Source organism: Rana temporaria, chromosome 1, assembly GCF_905171775.1.
Source record: "Rana temporaria chromosome 1, aRanTem1.1, whole genome shotgun sequence".
NCBI classification, from domain to species: domain Eukaryota; kingdom Metazoa; phylum Chordata; class Amphibia; order Anura; family Ranidae; genus Rana; species Rana temporaria.
The window spans coordinates 664,295,829-664,322,549 of NC_053489.1; the positions used below are offsets into that span (position 1 = coordinate 664,295,829).

General features: G+C 47.2%; 1 protein-coding gene across 2 annotated transcripts in view; it reads right to left on the bottom strand.

Moving 5' to 3' along the window:
* SFXN5 (sideroflexin 5) overlaps positions 1 to 26,721 on the bottom strand; it is a 354,774-nt gene that overhangs the window by 97,899 nt on the left and 230,154 nt on the right. Inside the window, exon 13 of one of the 2 annotated variants that reach the window (XM_040335557.1) lies at positions 12,191 to 12,299. The exons of the other annotated variant lie outside the window; for it this stretch is intronic. Within the exon in view, the coding sequence (XP_040191491.1) occupies positions 12,236 to 12,299 (64 nt within the window). The 3' untranslated portion in view covers positions 12,191 to 12,235. Of the gene's footprint in view, positions 1 to 12,190; positions 12,300 to 26,721 lie in introns of those variants that run through there. 2 annotated transcript variants of the gene reach the window in all.

Genomic DNA, 26,721 nt, shown 5'->3' on the forward strand with positions numbered 1-26,721 from the left:
CGAATACTTGCCCCCCCCCCGCCGCAACGCGCCGCCGCTGCAAACCCACCGCCGCGTTAATCTGCGTGCAGGGAACATTACAGCTTTCGTTTGAATAGCTGTGTTCCCCGCCGCGCCGCATATAGACACTCCCCCTTGCTCGGTATTGGACGGGTGATCTGTCCAATCCCGAGCAAGGGGGAGTGTCTATACACGGCGCGGCGGGGAACACAGCTATTCAAACGAAAGCTGTAATGTTCCCTGCACGCTCATTATTGCGGCAGCGGTGGCGGCATCATATAGGTATGGGGGACATGGCTGCATATATGGGGGACATGGCTGGATATATGGGGGGGACATGGCTGGATATATGGGGGGGACATGGCTGGATATATGTGGGGGACATGGCTGGATATATGTGGGGGACATGGCTGGATATATGTGGGGGACATGGCTGGATATATGTGGGGGACATGGCTGGATATATGTGGGGGGACATGGCTAGATATATGTGGGGGGACATGGCTGGATATATGTGGGGGGACATGGCTGCATATATGTGGGGGGACATGGCTGCATATGTGGGGGGACATGGCTGATATATGTGGGGGGACATGGCTGATATATGTGGGGGACATGGCTGGATATATGTGGGGGGACATGGCTGGATATATGTGGGGGACATGGCTGGATATATGTGGGGGACATGGCTGGATATATGTGGGGGACATGGCTGGATATATGTGGGGGACATGGCTGGATATATGGGGGGACATGGCTGGATATGTGGGGGGACATGGCTGCAATATGTGGGGGGACATGGCTGAAATATGTGGGGGGACATGGCTGAAATATGTGGGGGGACATGGCTGCAATATGTGGGGGGACATGGCTGCAATATGTGGGGGGACATGGCTGCAATATGTGGGGGGACATGGCTGCAATATGTGGGGGGACATGGCTGAAATATGTGGGGGGACATGGCTGAAATATGTGGGGGGACATGGCTGAAATATGTGGGGGGACATGGCTGAAATATGTGGGGGGACATGGCTGAAATATGTGGGGGGACATGGCTGAAATATGTGGGGGGACATGGCTGAAATATGTGGGGGGACATGGCTGGATATATGTGGGGGGACATGGCTGGATATATGTGGGGGGACATGGCTGGATATATGTGGGGGACATGGCTGGATATATGGGGGGACATGGCTGGATATATGGGGGGACATGGCTGGATATATGTGGGGGGACATGGCTGGATATATGGGGGGGGACATGGCTGCAATATGTGGGGGGACATGGCTGCAATATGTGGGGGGACATGGCTGCAATATGTGGGGGGACATGGCTGCAATATATGGGGGGACATGGCTGCAATATATGGGGGGACATGGCTGCAATATATGGGGGACATGGCTGAAATATGTGGGGGGACATGGCTGTATATGTGGGGGGCCATGGCTGCATATGTGGGGGGACATGGCTGCATTTGGGGACACATTTAAAAAAAAGTATCGGTATTCGGTATCGGGGAGTACATGAAAAAAAGTATCGGTACTTGTACTCAGTCCTAAAAAAATGGTATCGGGACAACCCTAGAAATTAAGAACATGTTCTTGATCACATTATCTAGAAGCATTAAGGAATGTTTTTTTGTCTGTCACACGTGATCCATAAAAAACAAGGAAAAGTCTTCAATATCATACTCTAGCTCATGAGATCCAGAAGAGATGAGGAGTGTTTTAATTTCCTGTAGTTCAGAGAAGAACAAAGGCCCGGATTCAGATACAATGGAGTAATTTACCGCCGTAAATTAGGGCGCAAGTTCCGTATTCAGAAAGAACTAGCGCCCTATTTTACGGCGGCGTAACGTATGTGTGTCGGCGTAAGCCCGCCTAATTCAAATGTGGATTATGTGGGCGTGTTTTATTTAAATTACAAATTTATTTAAATTGCATGCGCCGTTCGTGAAAAAATCCCAGTGCGCATGCTCGAAATTACGCCGCAAATCGTCAATGCTTTAGACGTGAATGTAACTTACGTACAGCCCTATTCGCGAACGACTTACGCAAACAACGTAACATTTTCAAAATTCGATGCGGGAACGACGTCCATACCTAACATAGGATACCCCTCATATAGCAGGGGTAACTTTACGCCGGAAAAAGACAAACGCAAACGACGTAAAAAAATGCGCCGGGCGGACGTACGTTTCTAAATCGGCGTATCTACCTAATTAGCATATTCCTCGCGTAAATATACGGAAGCGCCACCTAGCAACCAGCATAAATTTGCAGTCTCAGATACGACGGTGTAAGAGACTTACGCCGGTCGGATCTTAGGGAAATCTATGCGTAACTGATTCTATGAATCAGTCGCATAGTTACGACCCCGCACACTCAGAGTTACGACGGCGTATCCGGAGATACGCCGTCGTATCTCCTTTCTGAATCCGGGCCAAACTAGGGGTCTCGCCACATAACCTAGAAAATGGATCTCCATCTTAAAACTTGATGAACCATCTCAAATTGTAGAGAAGAAAGGGGCCTTGTATGTGACTCAGTGGAGACTTAGAAGAGTCTACGTCTCATACTATACAGAAGGGATAAAAAAAAAAAACAAGATTTAAATATGGCACATAATGGTATTATGGTATCATAAGATTCTCATATGATCCATAAAGAATGAAGAACAAAACATACATTTCATACTATTCAAAAATGACAAGGATCAGTGTCTACATCCCATACTATCCTGTAGAGAGAGCAAACAAGATCTGCAATAACTGCCAAGCCCGGATAAATAGGGAACAAAAACAATATCTCATATTATAAAGAGACTGGAAGCAAGGTCTACATATAATGCTATTGCGAACAGATAAGAAACAAGGTCTATATCTTATACAATGTAGAAGAAATTAGGAACAAGGTTTACAATGAATTCGAAGTAGTAATAATAGGGAATGAGGTTGACATTGCATGCTATCAAAAAGAGAATATATACGATTCACAAGAGATTAGAAACACTATATAAAAGAGGCGGGAAACAAGGTCTACATCCCATATTACCGAGAGGAGTTGAGAAAGGATTTCCATTTCTCAAGCTCTTTGGATGACCTGAGGAACAAATTCTACATCCTATACCACCCAGAGGAGTTGAGAACAGATGTCCATTTCTCAATCTCTTTAAAGCGGGAGTTCACCCGAAAAACTATTTTTAACATTAGATTGAGGCTCATTTTGTGAAGGGGAATCGGGTGTTTTTTTTCAAATCGGAGCAGTACTTACCGTTTTAGAGATAGATCTTCTCCGCCGCTTCCGGGTATGGTCTTCGGGACTGGGCGTTCCTATTTGATTGACAGGCTTCCGACGGTCGCATACATCGCGTCACGAGTAGCCGAAAGAAGCCGAACGTCGGTGCGGCTCTACACGGCGCCTGCGCACCGATGTTCGGCTACTTTTGGAAAATCGTGACGTGATGTATGCGACCGTCGGAAGCCTGTCGGAAGCCTGTCAATCAAATAGGAATGCCCAGTCCCGCAGCCCATACCCGGAAGCGGCGGAGAAGATCTATCTCTAAAACGGTAAGTACTGCTTCGATTTTAAAAAAAACACCCGATTCCCCTTGACAAAATGAGCCTCAATCTAATGTTAAAAATTACGTTTTTGGGTGAACCTCCACTTTAAATGACCTGAGGAACAAGGTCTACATTCTATACTACCCAGAGGAGTGGATGAAGGAGGTCCATTTCTCAATCTCCTTAGATGACCTGAAAACAAAGGTCTACACCCTATACTACACAGAGGTGTTGATGAAGGATGTCCATTTCTCAAGCTCTTTAGATGACATGAGAAACCAGGTCTACATCCTATACTACCCAGAGGAGTTGAGAACAGATGTCCATTTATCAATCTCTTTAGAATATAGACCTTTTTCCTCAGGTCATCTAAAGAGATTGAGAAATGGGCACCCTTCCTGAACACCTCTTACTATTATAGGATGTAGACCTTTCCCCATGCCATCTAAAGAGATTGAGAAATGGATCTTCTACCTCAACTTCTCTGGGTAGTACAGGATGTAGACCTTGTTTCTCATGTCATCTAAAGAGATTGAGAAATGGACTTCCTTACTCAACACCTCTGGGTAGTATAGAATATAGACCTTTTTCCTCAGGTCATCTATACTACCCAGAGGTGTTGAGTAAGGAAGTCCATTTCTCAATCTCTTTAGATGACATGAGAAACAAGGTCTACATCCTATACTACCCAGAGAAGTTGAGGTAGAAGATCCATTTCTCAATCTCTTTAGATGGCATGGGGAAAGGTCTACATCCTAAAATAGTAAGAGGTGTTCAGGAAGGGTGCCCATTTCTCAATCTCTTCAGATGACATGAGGAAAAAGGTCTCAAACTTATCAGAAGACGAAGGATCTGGATCTTACATTTTTGGAATGACAAAAAAAGACCACAAGTCTCCAATCCAAGTAATGCTTATGTCAATGTGGGAAACGAGATCTACATCCCATACTACCAAGAGGAGTTGAGGAAGGATTCCCATTTCTCAAGCTCTTTGGATGACCTGAGGAACAAATTCTACATCCTATACTACCCAGAGGAGTTGAGGAAGGAGGTCCATTTCTCAATCTCTTTAGATGACCTGAGGACAAAGGTCTACACCCTATACTACCCAGAGTTGTTAATGAAGGATGTCCATTTCTCAATCTCTTTAGATGACATGAGAAACCAGGTCTACATCTTATACTACCCAGAGGAGTTGAGGAAGAAGATCCATTCCTCAGACTCTTTAGATGACCTGAGGAAAAAGGTCTACATCCAATACTACCCAGATTTGTTAATGAAGGATGTCCATTTCTCAATCTCTTTAGATGACATGAGAAACCAGTTCTACATCCTATACTACCCAGAGGAGTTGAGAACACATGTCCATTTATCAATCTCTTTAGATGACATGAGGACAAGGTCTATATTCTATGCTACAGAGGTGTTGAGTAAGGAAGTCAATTTCTCAATCTCTTTAGATGACATGAGAAACAAGGTCTACATCCTATACTACCCAGAGAAGTTGAGGAAGATGATCAATTTCTCAATCTCTTTAGATGACCTGGGGAAAGGTCTACATCCTATAATAGTCAGAGGTGTTCAGGAAGGGTTCCCATTTCTCAATCTCTTTAGATGACATGAGGAAAAAGGTCTCAAACTTATCAGAAGACGAAGGATCTTACATTTTTGGAATGACAAAAAAAAGACCACAAGTCCCCAATCCAAGTAATGCTTATGTCAAGGTGGGAAACAAGATCTACATCCCATACTACGGAGAGGAGTTGAGGAAGGATGCCCATTTCTCAAGCTCTTTGGATGACCTGAGGAACAAATTCTACATCCTATACTACCCAGAGGAGTTGAGGAAGGAGGTCCATTTCTCAATCTCTTTAGATGACCTGAGGACAAAGGTCTACACCCTATACTACCCAGAGTTGTTAATGAAGGATGTTCATTTCTCAATCTCTTTAGATGACATGAGAAACCAGGTCTACATCTTATACTACTCAGAGGAGTTGAGGAAGAAGATCCATTCCTCAGTCTCTTTAGATGACCTGAGGAAAAAGGTCTACATCCTATACTACCCAGAGTTGTTAATGAAGGATGTCCATTTCTCAATCTCTTTAGATGACATGAGAAACCAGTTCTACATTCTATATTACCAAGAGGAGTTGAGAACAGATGTCCATTTATCAATCTCTTTAGATGACCTGAGGAAAAGGGTCTATATTCTATACTACCCAGAGGTGTTGAGTAAGGAAGTCAATTTCTTAATCTCCTTAGATGACACGAGGAAAGGTCTACATCTTACACTACCCAGGGGATTTGAGGAAGAAGATCCATTCCTCACTCTCTTTAGATGACCCGAGGAAAAAGGTCTACATCCTATACTACCCAGAGGAGATGAGGAAGAAGATCCATTCCTCAGTCTCTTTAGATGACCTGAGGAAAAAAGTCTACATCCTATACTACCCAGAGGAGTTGAGGAAGAAGATCCATTCCTCAGTCTCTTTAGATGACCTGAGGAAAAAGGTCTACATCATATACTACACAGAGGTGTTGAGTAAGGAAGTCAATTTCTTAATCTCCTTAGATGACACGAGGAAAGATCTACATCCTATACTACCCAGAGGAGTTGAGGAAGAAGATCCATTCCTCAGTCTCCTTAGATGACCTGAGGAAAAAGGTCTAAACCCTATACTACCCAGAGGAGTTGAGGAAGGATGCCCATTTCTCAATCTCTTTAGAGGACATGAGGAAGGGTCTACATCCTATACTACCCAGAGCTGTTCAGGAAAAGTGTCCATTTCTCAATCTCTTTAGATGACATGAGGAAAATGGTCTACATCTCAAAATTGTCAGAAGACAAAGGATCTCGATCTTACATGTTTGGTATGACAAAAAAAGACCACAAGTCTCCACTCCAAGTAATGCTTAGGTCAAGAGAATTGGTTATTCATCTCAAGTGACTGAATTTGTTATTGAGAGGAAATATGGAACATAGTGCACAAGAGATACACTTTATTTATAGCTGACTGATACAGACTCTGCAATACTGGAGAACAGAATAGTGGAAAGTAATGGGCTATTTGGTCAGTTAACTGCTTTGCTGGATGAGCTAGCTGGGTTCACACTGGAAAAACATGCAACACGTTGACTAATTAATGGGTTCTGCTTTCGAAAATTTGGTTTAGTTCCCTTGAATAGAAAAATGCAGGTCAGTGTTTCCATAATGCAACAAGCAGGAAGTTTTCTTAACACGCTGCAATGCAACACATTATTGCGAAGAGCATTTACTGAAAACAGTTGGGTTACGTTACTAAAGGCAAATAGACTGTACACTTTGCAAGTGTAGTTGCCCCAGAGCTTAGTCAATGAGGGGAAGCTTTGCTGCATTTCATCGTCCAATCAAGTCCAAAGAAAAATGTGGTTTTATTATTTTCCTTGCATGTGATTGGGTATTTTTTGTAAAGGGAAGCTTTAAGGCCCCATGCACACGAGAAGCAAATGCAAACACATGTAAACTCAAGTTTTCAAAGGCAAAAAACGTTTTTTGCTGCACATTTTGCTGCGTTTTGACGCGTTTTACCGCGTTTGCGGCTATCAGCGTTCATAACAAAGACATTGTAGACCCTCCCAAAGCTTTGAAACGCAAAAACGTTTGCGTCTGAACCCAAAATTTCTCTAGTCCATGCTTTTAAGCTAAATGAATAGAATTGCAATCAGTGTGAACAAGACCTTTCTGACCAAATGTAATAAGAGCAGTCTACTAAATGTCCCGTTTTACCATGCTCATAAAGTTTCTAGGCCAATGAATTTTTTCTTCTCGACAAAACATTTTATTGAAAGCATAAATTCCTGCCACTGACACCAATAACAGGGCATCATTCCTCCCACTAATACCAATTATGGCACACCATCTTCCCCCCCCCCTAAAGTCTCAAGAACAGTAAACTGACCCCTTTGTTTAGAAGGTTTGGAGACCCCTGGTCTATGATATAGGTAAATATAAAGGCAAACCCAACTAAAACGAAGCTCCGGGGCAGAAACAGAAAAATCAGATCTTAGAGACTTCCCAGTAAAACCCGAAGTCTATGATATGGGTAAACGTAAGGGCAACTTCAACTAAGGAGCTTTGAGATGGATATAGAGTAATCAAATCCAGTCTGGAAACACCTAGGCTAGGAAGGTGCACTAGGAACTTCCCAGTAAGATCTTCAGTCCATGACACAGTTTAAGAAAAAGTGTACTAAGTGACAATGGATACCTTCTAATGCAGGGGTGGCCAACCAGTGGCCCGCGGAGCCCTCTGATGTGGCCCACGACCTCCTGTTCTGGAATAGCGGGTTGGCAAGCCCAGATCACAGGTTGCCGATCTGCCATACCACATCATCAGTGTTGTGAATGAAGCTGGCGGTAGAGGAAGAAAGCGGCTGCAGACCAGAGCCCCATAAGCTGAGGTTTCCTCTACAGCGCTGGCTTTGCCAAAGAAGGAGTCTATGGCAAAGTTCAGCTAACCCGCAGGATAGACACAGGTGCACTACGCTGCACCCGTGGTGTGGGTAAACTGCAGCACATCGGTTAAAAGCAGTCTTAGGCCTTTTTCACATGATCAGCCCGACCAAATGGGACCCTCAATTCACCTCTATAGAGCGACAGATGTCCATTTACACTCGCATACCTCCAATCCAAAAAACAGAAGGAAATTCATCCCCTTCCATCTGGGCAGATCGGAGGGCCCATAGAGTAGCCGTGAGCTGTCATCTGCCCGCTTCGCTCATTGTGGCCCACGACTGGTTACCAAGTTGCTTAAGTGGCCCTCGCTATTCAAAAGGTTGGGCACCCATGTTCTAATGCGACTCATAAGGGTGTTCAATTTTGGACTGGCCAATAAAAATATGCAAATACAGTGTATTCTGCCACTCTCCAAACCTGTACATTATTTAACGTCTAAAAAGACATCTTCAAGAAGAAATATGGTTTCCACCTAAATTTCCAGAAAAAACACATTAGAAAACAATTACGTAATCCCTATTGTTCTATCCTAACAGAAAAAGTCATTACCTTGGAAAGATTATCAAGTCTTCTCACAAAAACTTCTATACATGGAACTAGAGATTTTTTAAGCCAAAACTATTACTTTTTTTTTTTAAAAGCAAAACTGAAGTCACTCTTAACCCCAAGCTGTAGAAAAGGCGAACTCTAATCCTTACCCTTCCCAACAGCCACCTCTCGCAGCTGGCACAATCTGAAAATGAAGTCATATTTTTAATGGGGCGGTAGCCGTTCCTTTCTTAACACCAAATCTTGGCAGATGCCCACAAAGTTTTATCAGACGTTTCAACGCCTGGGGGGGGCGCCTTGTGAAGAAGACTGAACCCAACAGATAATGTTTGTCTATCTTGCATGGCCTTCAATAGGCCATTGGTTTCCCCCCCCCCCCCCTAATTAACAGTTACCGCTCATTAGTTTCAGGGAACAAGTTTTGGTTGCAGGGTGTCTGCGCTCTTATATGCATCAGCACAATGGCAAAAAAAAAAAAGAAAAAATGGATGTGAGATTGAGTCACTTAATGACTCGAGAGAGCGAACATTCAAATGAGGCCCTTAGGGCTGCGATTACCCCGATAGAACAGGAGGGCTGAGCCAGTCTTGGCTTTGTCTGGCAGAACATCACCAGGACCCAGAGCTGAGGAAGTGTCGGAACACCTACGCAGGATGTAGCACGATCGATCAAGATGAGCGTGAAAGTGTGTCAGCGTCGCCGAGGTGACAGGTACAAGAGAAGGCACAGCTCTCAAAGCTCGGGCCAGATTGCCGTGTTTAATGAAGGATCTCAGGTTCATTTTTCTTTCCTCGCAGGTAGAAAACAAAAAAGTGTTTGGGAGCAGCTGACGCTGGGTTGTGTGCCAGCCGCCTGGATATGCCATTGTGCGGCTCTCTGCATATGTGGTGACATGAGATGTAACAAATGGGACTGAAATAGGCTGATTGCTATCTGGGCACGTGCACGGCTCTGCCGCTAGATTCTGATTAGGAGGAATAATTGAAGAGTAAGTAGGCTTTTTAAAAACACCTTTGCTCTTTCAATACAACTAAGCAAATCAAGCAAGTTTGCAAATAGAACATTTTGCCTTTCTCTTCCTGCCCTTTTGAGAGCTCAACTTGGAACATCATGGCTTCCTCTCGTTCTAATTCCTAATCAAGTTGGTTGCAGAAGGCACGTGGCTCTGTTTGCACAGAATTATGTTAAATAAGACATCTCAGGGTCCCTTTTATATCAGGGGTCTCCAAACCTTCTAAACAAAGGGCCATTTTACTGTCCTTCAGACTTTAGGGGTGCCGGACTGTGTCTATTGGGAATAGAAAAGGTCCCGACGTTGGTGGGTGTCATGGACCTTGGAATGCAAAAGTGTCCCTCCTTGAAAGCTGTTACACAGTGGGGGGTCTTCTTCAAAAATAACGCCCCATCATTTGTTTCAGTGGGCATAAGTGTGCCCATCTTCAGTGCCATTGGCCTAAATTGTGCCCCATTGCTAAGCTGGGTTGCACAAACCCCCCATCCAAAGTGACTCCCATCAGTGTTATTGGGAGGCCCTGTGCCCCATGGTTGGTGTCATTGAGAAGAATTGTACCCCATTGTTGGTATCAGTGGATGAGATGCCCCAAGGGCCAGATAAAAACAAGCAAAGGGCCGCATCTGGCCCCCGTGCCATGGTTTGGAGACCACTGCTTTGTATCAACCTGCTTTTGAGCCTAGCTGATGATTGGCTGGCAGGGACTAGCTAAGAAAACACACAGATAAAGTGATGCTAAGGAGGCCATCGTCATGCAGCTTTCCTACCACCTGATCTGCTCAGTGCAGGAAATGTGAATGCTATTCCCTAAGGCAGGGGTCTCCAAACTTTCTAAACAAAGGGCCAGTTTAATGTCCTTCAGGCCCCGTACACACGGCCGGTTTTCTCGGCAGAATTCAGCCAGAAACTCGATGGGAGACGTATTCTGCCGAGAAAACCGGTCGTGTGTACACTTTTCGCCGAGGAAACCGACGAGGATCTCGTCGGGCCAAAAAGAGAACATGTTCTCTATTTCCTCGTTAGTCAATGGGAAAAGTTGGCTCGGCGAGATCCTCGGCGGCTTCACAAGGAACTCGACGAGCAAAACGATGTGTTTTGCCCGTCGAGTTTCTCGGACGTGTGTATGGGGCCTCAGAGTTTTGGGGGGGCCGGACTGTCACCAGTATGAGAAGAAAATGCCCCAGCGTCAGTCGGAGGAAAACATTTACATAGTGCCTACGGTCTTTAGGAGAAGAAATAGTGGCCCATCATTGGTATTAGTGGGAGGAATATTATGTGCCCAATTGTTTATCTTGGTGGGAAGAAAAGTGTCCCATTGTTGGTGTCAGTGGAAGGAATAATGCTCCATTGCCGATGTCAGTGGGAGGAATACCCCCTCCTGTCAGTGTCAGTAGATGGAATAGCGTCCCATCGTTGTCAGTGGGAAAAAAAAAAAGAAGAAGTGCACAATCGTTTAGATAAGTGGGAGGAATAGTGGTGACAATGGAAGGAATCATGCCTCATCATTGGTGTCAGTGGAAGAAATAATGCTTCTTTGCTTGTGTCCGTGGGAGGAATAGTGTCCCATCATTGTGGATACTGGAAAAAAAAAGTACACAATCATTTTTAATAGTGGGAGAAATAGTGTCCCATCATTGGTGACAACTAGGGTTGTCCCGATACCATTTTTTTAGGACCGAGTACAAGTACCGATACTTTTTTTCAAGTACTCGCCGATACCGAATACTGATACTTTTTTTTAAATGTGTCCCCAAATGCAGCCATGTCCCCCCACATATGCAGCCATGTCCCCAAACATATGCAGCCATGTCCCCCATATACGCAGCCATGTCCCCAAACATATTGCAGCCACGTCCCCAAACATATCCAGCCACGTCCCCAAACATATCCAGCCACGTCCCCCACATATACAGCCATGTCCCCCCACATATTGCAGCCATGTCCCCCCACATATTTTAGCCATGTCCCCCCACATATTGCAGCCATGTCTCCCACATATTGCAGCCATGTCCCCCCACATATTTCAGCCATGTCCCCCACATATTGCAGCCATGTCTCCCACATATTGCAGCCATGTCTCCCACATATTGCAGCCATGTCTCCCACATATTGCAGCCATGTCTCCCACATATTGCAGCCATGTCCCCCACATATTGCAGCCATGTCCCCCCACATATTGCAGCCATGTCCCCCCACATATTGCAGCCATGTCCTTCCACATATTGCAGCCATGTCCCCCCACATATTGCAGCCATGTCCCCCCACATATTGCAGCCATGTCCCCCCAAATATTGCAGCCATGTCCCCCCATATATCCACCCATGTCCCCACATATATCCAGCCATGTCCCCACATATATCCAGCCATGTCCCCCACATATATCCAGCCATGTCCCCCACATATATCCAGCCTTGAATAAAAGTCCTTTATTGGTTACATAGGTACACGGGTACAGGCTATACGCTGGCACGTTTCGGCTAAGAAGCCTTCATCTTTCAGAATTCCGTCTGAAAAAAAACGGAAAATCCGATCATGTGTACGCGGGATTAGTCTCCTATGTGATCTGACTGGCCTGGTTACATGCCCCCTGTGGGAGTGTCCATGACACCCAGCTCTCACAGGAGGTGGGCTGAACGATGCTGGGTGACATTCAACCTGAAAGAGTGATGCCCAGGGCCCCTGGAGGAGGACAGTTTGGCTTTAAAACTGGTCTTAAGGTTCCATTTACTTTTTGTAAAAAAATAAATAAAAAAATCATTGTTCTTTATTAAAATATAAATAGCACATTTTTACTCTTTTTTTTTTCTTTTTTCTTAGATTAAAAACTACTAGAAGTTGTTGGGTTAAAAGGAAGGGCAGTAGTGGCACCTTCAAATCTTTTCCTTCTTTATATACTTCCCAGGATCTGGAAGACTTCAGTATAACCAGCCTGCCCATAGGTGGATTGAATCTCTGCCGATCCCTGCTGAACTTAAGACTTAAGATCAAGAACCTGTCCACAAATTAGCAGGAGGAAAGTTCAAAACTAACTTTAGAAACTATCAGGGCGATCCTCAAACTAAGTACGCTTGGCCTTTTACCTATCTCACTGATTGCGCCGAGCAAAGTTCTGCACATGCCCAGTGAGAAGCAGATTCGTGCGCGCATGTGCAGTACGGCCGGCCCTTCATTTGCATGGGGTCACGGCTCATTACAACGAAGCACGCCCACTTCCTTCCCACTTGCAATAACCCCGCCTTACGCCTCGGAATTTAAGTTACGCAAGCGCAATTTTGTGCGCAAATGCGCTGTGGATACGGCAATTACGACACCAACTTAGGGCGCCGTAACTTAAATGACATAGGTTTTGAGTAACTTAATTTGCGGCGCTGGCTGTGGATCTGGCTCTATGTGCCAGATTCAGGTACCTGCGCCGCGGCGTAACGTATCCCGTTTACGTTACACAACCGCAAGTTTTCAGCGTAAGTGCGTGATTCACAAAGCACTTACCTGTAAAGTTGCGGCGGCGTAGTGTAAATCAGCCCGGCGCAAGCCCCCCTAATTCAAATGGGGCGGGGACCATTTAAATTAGGCGCGTTCCCGTGCCGAACGTACTGCGCATGCTCCGTCCCTAAAATTACCCGATGTGCATTGCGCTAAATGACGTCGCAAGGACGTCATTGGTTTCGACGTTATGGTAAATGGTGTCCAGCGCCATTCACTGACGACTTACGCAAACGACGTGAAATTAAAAAATTTGACGCGGTAACGACTGCCATACTTAACATTGGTTAGACCACCTAGAGGGCATGCTTAGTTTTACGCGACGCATCTCTACGGAAACGACGCAAGTTTAGATCGACGGGCAAAGCGGACGTTCGTGAATCGCCGTAACTAGTCATTTGCATATTCTACGCCGACCGCATGTGGTATTGCATGCCATTGAAGTCAATGCGGAACAAAATGCGAGTACTTTGGATTACGAGCATTCTCCTGGAATGGATTATGCTCGTAATCCGAGGTTCCACTGTACATGTAGACCAAGTCATGTTCATACTGAGACTTCTCTAGATATGCCCTGAGAAGTACATAGAACATTTTATGAGTAAGAACATAAGGAAATCGAGAGAACAAGATAGCAATTTAACCGAATGCCGACCAGCCGCCGCAGTTTTACGGTGGCAGGTCGGCTCTGCTGGGCGAGATCACGTAATATTACGTCATCTCGCCGAGCAGCCAATAGGGGCACGTGCGCGCGCCGCCGGAGGCGCGCACTGGCGCCCCCCGCTCGCCCCCGATGCGCGTTCCCCGCGGGCGCGATCACCGCCGGGCACCCACGATCGCTCGTTACAGTGCGAGAAACGGGAGCTGTGTGTGTAAACACACAGCTCCCGGTCCTGTCAGGGGGAAAAATGCCTGATTGTCTGTTCATACAATGTATGAACAGCGATCAGTCATTTTCCCAAGTCAGTCCACCCCCCCCTACAGTTAGAACACACCCAGGGAACATAATTAACCCCCTCCTCGCCCCCTAGTGTTAACCCCTTCCCTGCCAGTGGCATTTTCATAGTAATCAATGCATTTTTATAGCACTGATCGCTATAAAAATGCCAATGGTCCCAAAAATTTGTCAAAAGTGTCCGCCATAATGTCGCGGTACCGATAAAAATCGCTGATCGGCGCCATTACTAGTAAAAAAAAAATATTAATAAAAATGCCATAAAACTATCCCCTATTTTATAAACGCTATAACTTTTGCGCAAACCAATCAATAAACGCTTATTGCGATTTTTTTATGAAAAATATGTAGAAGAATACGTATCGGCCTAAACTGAGGAAAACATTTTTTTATATATTTTTGGGGGATATTTATTACAGCAAAAAATATTATTTTTTTTCAAAAATTGTCGCTCTATTTTTGTTTATAGCGCAAAAACAAAAAACCGCAGAGGTGATCAAATACCACCAAAAGAAAGCTCTATTTGTGGGAAAAAAAGGACGCCAATTTTGTTTAGTAGCCACGTCGCACGACCGCGCAATTGTCAGTTAAAGCGACGCAGTGCCGAATCGCAAAAAGCGGCCTGGTCTTTGACCAGCAATATGGTCCGGGGCTGAAGTGGTTAAACAAAAGAACAAAATAGGAAATCATAAGAAATCATAGAACTACACAGTCCAGCAGTAAATCTCCAATGTTTAGTTTATGGTTTGTCAATCAGTATATCTTATTTTGTACCATTCAATCCATGGGTTCCAATGGGAATACAACATTGTTTGGTAGTTACCCTGTGATGAGGCAAATATTATCTCGTATGTGGTGTGTGTATTGGTCATCTTAATAACTTCAATTAGAGAGGGTACTTCATGATCCCTCCAATGTCTCACTATTGATAGTCTGGTGCTTAGTAGTACGTGGGACACTGTAATGCCACGTACACACCCTCAGAATTTCCAACAACAAATGTTCGATGGGAGCTTGTTGTCGGAAATTCCGACCGTGTGTAGGCTCCATCGGACATTTTCTGTTGGAGTTTCCGACAACAAAAATTTGAGAGCTGGTTCTCAAATTTTCCGACAACAAATTTCTCTTAAATTCCGACGCACAAAATTCCACGCATGCTCTGAATCAAGTACGAGACAGATGCGCTCGGTCTGGTAAAACTAGCGTTCGTAATGGAGATAGCACATTCGTCACGCTGCAAATTTTTTAATCTTTTAATGCAGCGCATTCTCTACTTCTTTTTAATGCTAGAATAATGAAGTTGTTTTACTGCTGATATTCACACAGAGTTCTGAAAAACTGAAGAGCAGTAATGGACTGAAAAGCATGAGGCTGAAAACCGTGAATCGTCTCTCACCAAACTTCTAACACGAGATTAGCAGAAGGAGCGCAAAGGGTGGTGCACTTGGTATTGAACTTCCTTTTATAGTGTGTTGTACGTGACCGCGTTCTTGGCGATCTGAATTTCCGACATTTGTGCGACCGTGTGTATGCAAGACAAGTTTGAGCCAACATCCTTTGGAAAAAAATCCACGGTTTTGTTGTCGGAATGTCCGATCGTCTGTACGCAGTATAACTCCTAATGCCACTGGGATGGACTCCACTCCCAGGGATAGGATCGCCAAACTTTCAGATAGGGGGGACATGTATCCCCAGTATTTGTGAGATTAATCTGAAGATTGCAGGTCCAAAGGGCATGTAAAGCTGAGCATGACCAAAATATGTGAAACAACGTGCACCGAGCTCCACAATTTCTCCAGCATAATGGGGAAGTGTGTGTGTCAAATTTGGACATTCTAAAGCAGGGGTCTCCGAACTGTGGCCCGAGGGCCAGATGCGGCCCTTTGCTAGCCTTTATCCGGCCCTCAGGGCTTTATTCCTCCCACTGATATAAGGCACTATTCTTCCCACTGACTCCAACAAGGGGGCACTTTTTCTTCCACTGAAACCAATGACATACAATTACTCCTACTATTAGGGGCACTACTCCTTATCCTACTGATCGCAAACTATGAGGCCAAATTAATTCTCACCAATGCTGGGCCCGGGGCTTTTTCTGCCACCGCTGGCCACAATCCGGCCCTCCTAAAGGCTGAAGAACAATAAACTGGCCCTTTGAAAAGTTTGGAGACCCCTGTTCTAAAGGGTGTCAAGTATCATCGAAGCAGTATTTTCTGGGTTAATTTCCCTAGGGCAACACTCTTTGTTGCTGCATAAGGATTGTTTTCTCTTTAAAATAATAAGCATGTCATACTTACCCTGCTCTGTGCAATCGTATTGCACAGAGCAGCCCTGACCCACCTCTTCTCAGACCACCTCCCTTTTACATATCCACCAGCGATGGCTCCATGGCATTTCTCAGGACAGGTTTCCTAATGGTTATTACAGAGGACTAGGGATGTCCTGATACTAGTATCAATATCGGTCCCGATACCGAGTATTTGCAGGAGCACTTGTACTTGTGCAAATGCAATCCCTAGTCCGATACCTGGACACTCAGGGACGATCGGTGCGGCAGTGAGGGAAGTTATAATCACTGATCTCCATGTGTGGCTTTCATTAAAGCAGCTGACAGCCGCTTCTCCTCCTCTCCCCTTCTTGGCTTTCAGCTGCTTTAATGAAATCCACACAGGGAGATCAGTGATTTTAACTTCCCCGCCACTGCACTGATCATCCCTGAGTGTCACCTGTATCTTACTCCAGCTCCCCTCTGTGAGCTTCTATGGTCCCCCCCCCCCCCCGTCCTCCTTCATTCCCCTTCCTTGTGCTCCTCCGGTACCCCTTCCCTGTCCTCCTCCATTCCCCCTCCTTGTGCTCCTCCGGTACCCCTCCCCGTCCTCCTCCTTTCCCCCTCCTTGTGCTCCTCTGGTACCCCTTCCCCATCCTCCTCAATTCCCCCTCCTTGTGCTCCTCCGGTACCCCTCCCGTCCTCCTCCATTCCCTCTCCTTGTGCTCCTCCGGTACCCCTCTCCTGTCCTCCTCCATTCCCCCTCCTTGTGCTCCTCCGGTACCCCTCCCCTGTCCTCCTCCATTCCCCTTCCTTGTGCTCCTCCGGTACCACTTCCCTGCCCTCCTCCATTCCCCCTCCTTGTGCTCCTCCGGTACCCCTCCCCTGTCCTCCTCCATTCCCCCTCCTTGTGCTCCTCCGGTACCCCTCCCCTGTCCTCCTCCATTCCCCTTCCTTGTGCTCCTCCGGTACCACTTCCCTGTCCTCCTCCATTCCCCCTCCTTGTGCTCCTCCGGTACCCCTCCCCTGTCCTCCTCCATTCCCCCTCCTTGTGCTCCTCCGGTACCCCTCCCCTGTCCTCCTCCATTCCCCCTCCTTGTGCTCCTCCGGTACCCCTCCCCTGTCCTCCTCCATTCCCCCTCCTTGTGCTCCTCCGGTACCCCTCCCCCATCCCCCCTCCATGTGCTCCTCCGGTCCCCCCTCCTCTGGTCCCCCTCCATGTGCTCCTCCGGTTGCCACCCCCACCCCCCTCCGTCCTCCTCCGGTTCCAGGTCAGGTCTTTTAAGATGGAGAGCGGAGGAAGGAGCCGATAAATCTGTAATTTACTGGCTCCTTCCTTTTCTGAATGCACAGAGTCAGTGATCACTGACTGTCCCTTCAAAACTGAGCATAGTAGCATAGTAGCCTGTGTTTATGATGCTTCAGTTTATAAATGGAGAGAGGAGCCTCTGTCTCCTGTCCATTCATCTTCAGTGCAGCTGAGGCTGCTGAGAAAGGGACTGGGGAATCTCTATCCTGAGTTCCTTTCCATGTTTTAAAGTTCCATGTTTCAAAGGGGAGATGTCAGGGGTCTGTTTAGACCCCTGGCGTCTCACCAAAGCCCCCCTACCCTCCAACAGGGTTGAATAAAAATAAAATAAAAAATAAAATAAACATTGTAATAAATATTTTAACGTAAAATTGTAAAAATAAAATAAAACATTGACACTGACTGTGCACTCACCAAACCCCCCCACTAAAAAAAAAGAAGGCATTGTATAAAATATACATATATATATATATATATATATATATATATATATATATATATATATATATATATATATATATATATATATATATATATAGATAGATAGATAGATAGATAGTGAAAAAAAAAAAACCGACACCATGCCTCATCAATGCTGCATATTCGTGCCACTGTTACATAACATGAGCCATTGTAAAATAAAGGCCGGGCGAGAACCCTATTGTTCTGGGAGGACATCATATGACGCCCCTCTCCAGAACGCCCCTCTCCAGAACGCCCCTTTGGGCTGTGCTCCAGTGCAATCTGTCACTGGCTGTGTCCTTCGGGTACAGCCCATGGCTGATCAGAGTACTGCCTTGCTGCCAGTACCATGTGATCGCTATGACCAATCACAGCAGATCACATGACAATTGTAAACAATTAATTCTCCTGGAACGGATTCTGCTCGTAAACCAAGGTTCCACTGTACTTGAATAAGAAAGGGCTGGCAACTCGGATGCTCTTGAACAAAAGTACTTTATTGGTTACACGGGTACAGGCTATAGCCATCAGGAATGGGGTTAAAGAAGACTGAAGCCAGTTTCTGAAATCACATTCACATTATAAAAGTTATTTGAGATTTTAGTGAACTTTATCTGCCCATACTTGAACCACATTATCATAGGTGTGCGCACAGGGTGTGCCGGGTGTGCCTGGGCACACCCTAATCACCCTGTGCTATTCAGATTTCCCCTGCCGAACACCCCTACCCAGGGCTTTTTTTCTCAGAGAATAGGTGCAGGAACTCCGACCTCCACCCTTCATTTCTGCTCCCTAACCGCTCCTGAGCACCGCTCCTTGGTTCCACCTCCTACCAGCCTCCCTGTACTGCCCATTTTAGAGAATACAGAACCAAATATAATTTTTGCTACCAAGTGATTTGCCCGAAATTTGTTAATGAAAACAAAGAAATACAGTAAAATAGATCCCCTTCAGTGAGCAACAATAGACCCTAACCCAGCAACAGTAGACTCACCCCAGCAAAAATAGAGCCCCCACACAACAAAATACCACCCCAGCAACAACATGTCCCAGCAGACTGCATCAATAGACCCTCCAGAAGGCAGCAACAATAGACCTCTCCCTCAACAGTAGATCCCTCCCAGCAAAAATTGCTCCCCCCTAGAAACATAAGACCCCCCACTAGCAACAATATATCTACCCAGCAACAAGAGACCTCCACGCAAAAATAGATCCCCAACAGTGACAATAGATATCAGAGCAGCAAGCATCAATAGACCCTCCAGCACACCCCAGTACTCCATGCTGGAGGTGCCGGAACTGCGTTTCCCAGCGTTCCTGCTGAAAAAAAGCCCAGCCCCTACCCCCCGTGGCAGCTGAGGCTACAGAGAAAAGGACTGGAGAATCTCTGTCCTCAGTCCCTTTCTCTGCCATTTCACCAAAGCCCCTCAATGGGGCTCCTAACCAATTATAAATAATAATAAAAATAATAATAATATTGTAAAAAAAAAAAAAATATGTTTTAATAAATAACAAAATAAAATAATAATAATAATAATAATAATAATAAAAAACACTACTGACACCTATCTCATCCCTATCGACACCGTCCACTGCTCTACCGACACCCTCCACTGCTCTACCGACACCCTCCACTGCCCTACCGACACCCTCCACTGCCCTACCGACACCCTCCACTGCCCTACCGACACCCTCCACTGCCCTACCGACACCGACCACTGCCCTACCGACACCGTCCACTGCCCTACCGACACCGTCCACTGCCCTACCGACACCATCCACTGCCCTACCGACACCGACCACTGCCCTACCGACACCGACCACTGCCCTACCGACGCCGACCACTGCCCTACCGACGCCGACCACTGCCCTACCGACGCCGACCACTGCCCTACCGACGCCGACCACTGCCCTACCGACGCCGACCACTGCCCTACCGACGCCGACCACTGCCCTACCGACGCCGACCACTGCCCTACCGACGCCGACCACTGCCCTACCGACGCCGAACACTGCCCTACCGACGCCGAACACTGCCCTACCGACGCCATCCACTGCCCTACCGACGCCGACCACTGCCCTACCGACGCCGACCACTGCCCTACCGACGCCGACCACTGCCCTACCGACGCCGACCACTGCCCTACCGACGCCGACCACTGCCCTACCGACGCCGACCACTGCCCTACCGACGCCGACCACTGCCCTACCGACGCCGAACACTGCCCTACCGACGCCGAACACTGCCCTACCGACACCGTCCACTGCCCTACCGACACCATCCACTGCCCTACCGACGCCGACCACTGCCCTACCGATGCCGACCACTGCCCTACCGACGCCGACCACTGCCCTACCGACGCCGACCACTGCCCTACCGACGCCGACCACTGCCCTACCGACGCCGACCACTGCCCTACCGACGCCGACCACTGCCCTACCGACGCCGACCACTGCCCTACCGACGCCGACCACTGCCCTACCGACGCCGACCACTGCCCTACCGACGCCGACCACTGCCCTACCGACGCCGACCACTGCCCTACCGACGCCGACCACTGCCCTACCGACGCCGAACACTGCCCTACCGACGCCGAACACTGCCCTACCGACTCCGTCCACTGCCCTACCGACACCGTCCACTGCCCTACCGACACCGTCCACTGCCCTACCGACACCGTCCACTGCCCTACCGACACCGTCCACTGCCCTACCGACACCGTCCACTGCTCCGTGCATGTATGTAGGCTGCGCACACCTATGCACATTATAGCTACATAGCAATCCTTTAAAGCTGAACGGCTCAGCATGGCTTTAAAGAGGAAGTAAACCCTAATGGGGTTTACTTCCTCTTTTGCTACCTGAAAAGCCTGCAAATAAAAGCATAATGGGCTAGTATGCGCACGAGAGCCACCATTAACGGCACAGGCTGAGGAAGAAACGGCACAGAGTTTCGTTTACTCCCAGTGCATGCGCCGTTAACATTTTCGGTGGACTACAAGTGCAAGATATTTCCGCTACCTATAGGTATGCCTTATTCTAGAAATAGTCAAAAGGGATTTACAACCACTTTAACAGTCATACACATGAGACGCATTTAAAAAAAAAAAAAAAAATCGGAACCTGTATATGACCACTCCAACTCGGCATGCCAAGTTTCAGAATCAGGAAACCAATATAAAATAAAGTAGAAGGTGATAAAGATGTCCCTTTGCCGGAGTCACTGGCCCGTTATTGTCATTGTCCATTAAACTGTCCTGAAAGTACAGCTTAATCTCCCCATCCTCGCTCAGCTGCCTCCGCTGTAATTAAAGCCCTGTTGGTCTTCCCACAATCACCGAAGCCCAACAAAAGTAATCGAGAAAAAAACACACAGGCGTGAAACAGAGAACCAATTTAAAATTAACAGTGGATAGCGTGAGACATCCCGGGGAGTGGTAACGAAGAAGTCCGGTCCACATTACAATGGATGGAGCATCCTAATTAAGAGAAGATATGACTTCATTTAAAAGAAGAGAAGGGGTGAGCCTCCCCCCTCAATTAATCAAAGAAGGTGCAATTTCTTAATTGGACATGTGATTCCGAGATTAGAATGTTCAGCAGAACATGATTTATAATTAGAAGAGCTGGTCAGTATTATTCCATGGAGACAATGTGGGTTTCAGCCAGGGGAACACTAACTGTAGGAGAAGAATGAGAAGAGCCAGTCTGGTATATGGTCCTTCTAGAAAGGCACAAAATGGACTGTCACTGTCCTATGCCACACGGCTCTCTACTCCGCACCTTCCTCAGCCACACGGCTCTCTACTCCGCTCCTTCCTCAGCCACATGGCTCTCCACTCCGCTCCTTCCTCAGCCGCAGGGCTCTCTACTCTGCTCCTTCCTCAGCCGCATGGCTCTCCACTCCGCTCCTTCCTCAGCCGCATGGCTCTCCACTCCGCTCCTTCCTCAGCCGCATGGCTCTCCACTCCGCTCCTTCCTCAGCCGCATGGCTCTCTACTCCGCTCCTTCCTCAGCCGCATGGCTCTCCACTCCGCTCCTTCCTCAGCCGCATGGCTCTCCACTCCGCTCCTTCCTCAGCCACATGGCTCTCTACTCCGCTCCTTCCTCAGCCACATGGCTCTCTACTCCGCTCCTTCCTCAACCACATGGCTCTATACTCTGCTCCTTCCTCAGCCGCATGGCTCTCTACTCCGCTCCTTCCTCAGCCACATGGCTCTCTACTCCGCTCCTTCCTCAGCCACATGGCTCCCTACTCCGCTCCTTCCTTAACAACATAGCTCCCTACTCCGCTTCTTCCTCAACCACATAGATCCCTACTCCGCTCCTTCCTCAGCCACATGGCTCTCTATTCTGCTTCTTCCTCAATAACATAGCTCTCTACTCCGCTCCTTCCTCAGCCACATGGCTTCCTACTCCGCTCCTTCCTCACCCACATAGCTCTCTACTCCACTCCTTTCTCAGCCACATAGCTCTCTACTCCACTCCTTTCTCAGCCACATAGCTCTCTACTCCACTCGTTTCTCAGCCACATAGCTCTCTACTCCACTCGTTTCTCAGCCACATAGCTCTCTACTCCACTCCTTCCTCAACCACATAGCTCTCCACTCCTCTCCTTCCTCAACCACATAGCTCTTTACTCCGTTCCTTCCTCAACAACATAGCTCTCTACTCCGCCCCTTCCTCAGTCACATGGCTCCCTACTCCACCCCTTCCTCAGCTTCATAACTCTCCACTCCGCTCCTTTCTCAGCCATTAGCTCTCTACTCCGCTCCTTCCTCAGCCACATGGCACTCTGTTCCGCTCCTTCCTCAGCCACATAGCTCCCTACTCTGCTCCTGCTTTAACTACATAGCTCCCTACTCCGCTCCTTCCTTAGCCATATGGCTCCCTACACTGCTCCTTCCAAGATAGATAGTCCAGGGTAACCCTGAACTCTGAACTGTCCTTTAAATGCCCACATCCAATCCCTGTCCAAATCATGCCACCTAAACCTTCGCAACATCTTCACAATACGCCCCATTTTAACCAATGACACCACAAAACTTCTAATTCACTCCCTGGTCATCTCTCGCCCCGACTACTGCAACTCCCTCCTCATTGGATTACCTTTACATAGACTTCCCTCCCCTTCAGTCTATCATGAATGCTGCTGCCAGACTCGTCCACCTCATCAACCGCACAGCGTCCTCCACCCCTCTCTGTCAATCCCTCCACCATCTTCCGCTCACCTAACAAATAAAATTCAAAGTACTAACAATCACCTACAAAGCCATCCACTACACTGCCCCCAGCTACATCACTAACCTGAGATGAAACAACGTCCTTTGTGTAAGAAAATGGGTAGGATGAGCGACGCGCTGACGTCACTGTGCTTTTCCATGTTCTGCCTTGCACGGGCGTGCTTTCTACCATTTGCCGGCTGGCTTGTGTTACACAGACTTTTTTACAATAAATCATCTAGTTTTACCGATGGTGGCCTACTTTTTCCTTTTTTTCTTGATCATATTCATCCATTGAGACCATCTCCCCCGCCACTTTCCCTTGCTGGATCTAGCATTAAATCTCCAACATCGGGCGTGGTAGCCGCTATTGGCACTTTGAGAGTACCGGAGGATTGGGGTTGGAGTCCCAGGAATGCCAGGCTTGCTAGCCATTCACTGTGGTGGGAGGCTGGGTGACAAGCTATTACACCTCCTCCCTGGGTCAGCTGATAGCCTCCCACGGCTTCCAATACCACCTCTACGCTGATGACACTCAAATCTATTTCTCTGCCCCTCAACTCACTCCTTCATTTTCCTCACGTATCACTAATTTACTATCAGATATATCACTTTGGATGTCACGTCACTTCCTCAAACTCAACCTATCCAAAACCGAACTTATCATTTTGCCTCCCCCACGTGCCTCTTCCCCTGATCTTTCTGTCAAAATTGATGGCACAACTATCAGCCCATCCCCACATGTCAAGGTCCTAGGAGTAGTCCTGGACTCTGAACTGTCATTTAAGCCCCATGTTCAATCACTGTCCAAATCTTGCCGCCTCAACCTCCGCAACATCTCCAAAATACGCCCCTTTCTAACCAATGACGCCACAAAGCTCTTAATTCACTCCCTGGTCATCTCTCGCCTTGATTACTGCAATTCCCTTCTCATTGGCTTACCGCTGCATACTCTAACCCCCCTTCAATCCATCATGAATGCTGCGGCCAGACTTATCCACCTTACCAACCGCTCTGTCTCTGCTACTCCTCTCTGTCAATCCCTCCACTGGCTTCCGCTCGCCCAACGAATTAAATTCAAAATACTAACTACGACCTACAAAGCCATCCACAATTCTGCCCCCTGCTACATCACTGACCTAGTCTCCAAATACCAACCAAATCGCTCTCTTCGTTCTTCTCAAGACCTCCTGCTCTCTAGCTCTCTCATCACCTCCTCCCATGCTCATCTACAGGACTTTTCCAGAGCCTCTCCAAGCCTATGGAACTCCTTACCCCAAACTATCCGTCTCATCTCCTTCTCTTTTAGCTTTTCGAGGATCCCTGAAAACCCTCCTCTTCAGAGAAGCCTATCCTACCCACATCTAACAACTGTATTTTAACTTTGCCCACCTGATCACCCCCCACATCTACTACCCTTTGTTCCACTTCACCCTCCCTTCTAGATTGTAAGCTCTAACGAGCAGGGCCCTCTGATCATTCCTGTATTAAATTGTATTGTAACTAAAATGTCTTCCCTGATGTTGTAAAGCGCTGCGTAAACTGTTAGCGCTATATAAATCCTGTATAATAATAATAATAATAAGGAGCTGGTAAGCCTTTATTCTGTGTGGCGGCGGATTCACAGTGTCCCTTGTCTGTGAAAGATTTCTCACAGGGTGTTGCTGCGATTACGTTTCTTGGACACATATGAAGAGACTTTATTTTATTTCAGTTTATTTGCTGTGTATACATACCCATTTATGTATTTGGTTATATTTATTTGCCAACACATTTAATTGGTTTAACTTGGAATGGTTATAGGGTGTTATAGCACTTAACCTTTTAGAACCCCTAAGGCAGTGGTTCTCAACCTGGGGGTCAAATGGTGATTTACCAGGGGTTACCAAATCCTGAGCTGTTCCTGAAGCCAGCACCACTCTCCCAGCCTTTCTGCAGCTGCCCAGCAGGGCTGTCTCTGGAGCCTGTGGCCACCCAGCTGGGCTGTTCCTGGAGCCCACAGCCGCCCACTCAGCCTCTTCACAGCCACCCATTCAGTTCACGGCATGGCTGGGGGGCAGAGACTAGAGGTCCGCTGACTGATGAGGATTGTCAGGTGGGAGGGGCTGGAGGAGACCCTATCTCCTGATTTCAGCATAGGTGTCACTGCTACGAGACACCACAAAGTTGGAGACACAGTGAGTAACACTACCTGTGATTATAGTTCCCATTAAAAGTGCTCACTACAGTTCTCAGATCATCAGATGACCTTAATCAAGAGCACCCAAGTTGGCTGATCAGAACCCCCCCCCCCCCCCAGCACAACCCACAACCCCTCATCCCATCCCCCCTCCCCACCAAGGAGTAAGAGAAGTAATGAAAATAGAGAATACATGGAAGAGAGAGGAAAAGAGGGAGAGGAAGAAAGAAAAAAGGGAGAGAAAGAATAAAAGAAAAAACAAGAAAGACAGCTAGAGAGAGGGATGGGGGAAAAACAAGAAATTAGGATAGAGAGATAAAAAGGTAAAGAAAGCAGAACAAAGAGAAAGAGTAGTACATCCTAAAATGTACCATATGAGGTTTTAATACTGTACGAGTGGAGGAGACTCAGGGGCCCAGATTCTCTGCGGCGGCGTAACGTATGTCATTTACGTTACGCCGCCGCAAGTTTTTCATGCAAGTGCTTTATTCCCAAAGCACTTGTGTGTAAAGTTGCGGCGGCGTAGCGTAAATCACGCGGCGTAAGGCCGCATAATTCAAATTCGGCGGGTAGGGGGGCGTGTTTCATTTAAATGAACCGCGTCCCCGCGCCGAACGAACTGCGCATGCGCCGTCCATAAAAAATCCCAGGGTGCATTGCTCCAAATGAAGTCGCAAGGACGTCATTGTTTTCGACGTGAACATAAATGGCGTCCAGCCCCATTCACGAACGACTTACGCAAACGAGGTAACTTTTCAAATTTCGACGCGGGAACGACGGCCATACTTAACATTGGTTGCGCCTCATATAGCAGGGGCAACTTTACGCCGGGACAAGCCTAACGTAAACGTCGTAACTTTACTGCGTAGGCCGCACGTACGTTCGGGAATTGGCGTATCTAGCTACTTTGCATACTCGACGGGGAAAACGACGGAGGCGACACCTAGCGGACAAAAAAAAAAATTGCATTTAAGATCCGACGGCGTAAGAGCCTTACGCCTGTTGGATCTAATGGTTATCTATGCGTAACTGATTCTAAAAATCAGTCGCAAAAATACGACCGCCCAGATTAGGACTTACGAGGGCGTACATGGCGTACATGGCGTTGCGCCGTTGTAAGCCCTTTGAGAATCTGTGCCAGGGAGCGCAACATTTCCGTGGGTTAGGGGTGCAAATTACTTTTCTTGCCTTGGGTGTCGACAACGCACGCTATGAAAATTTGACT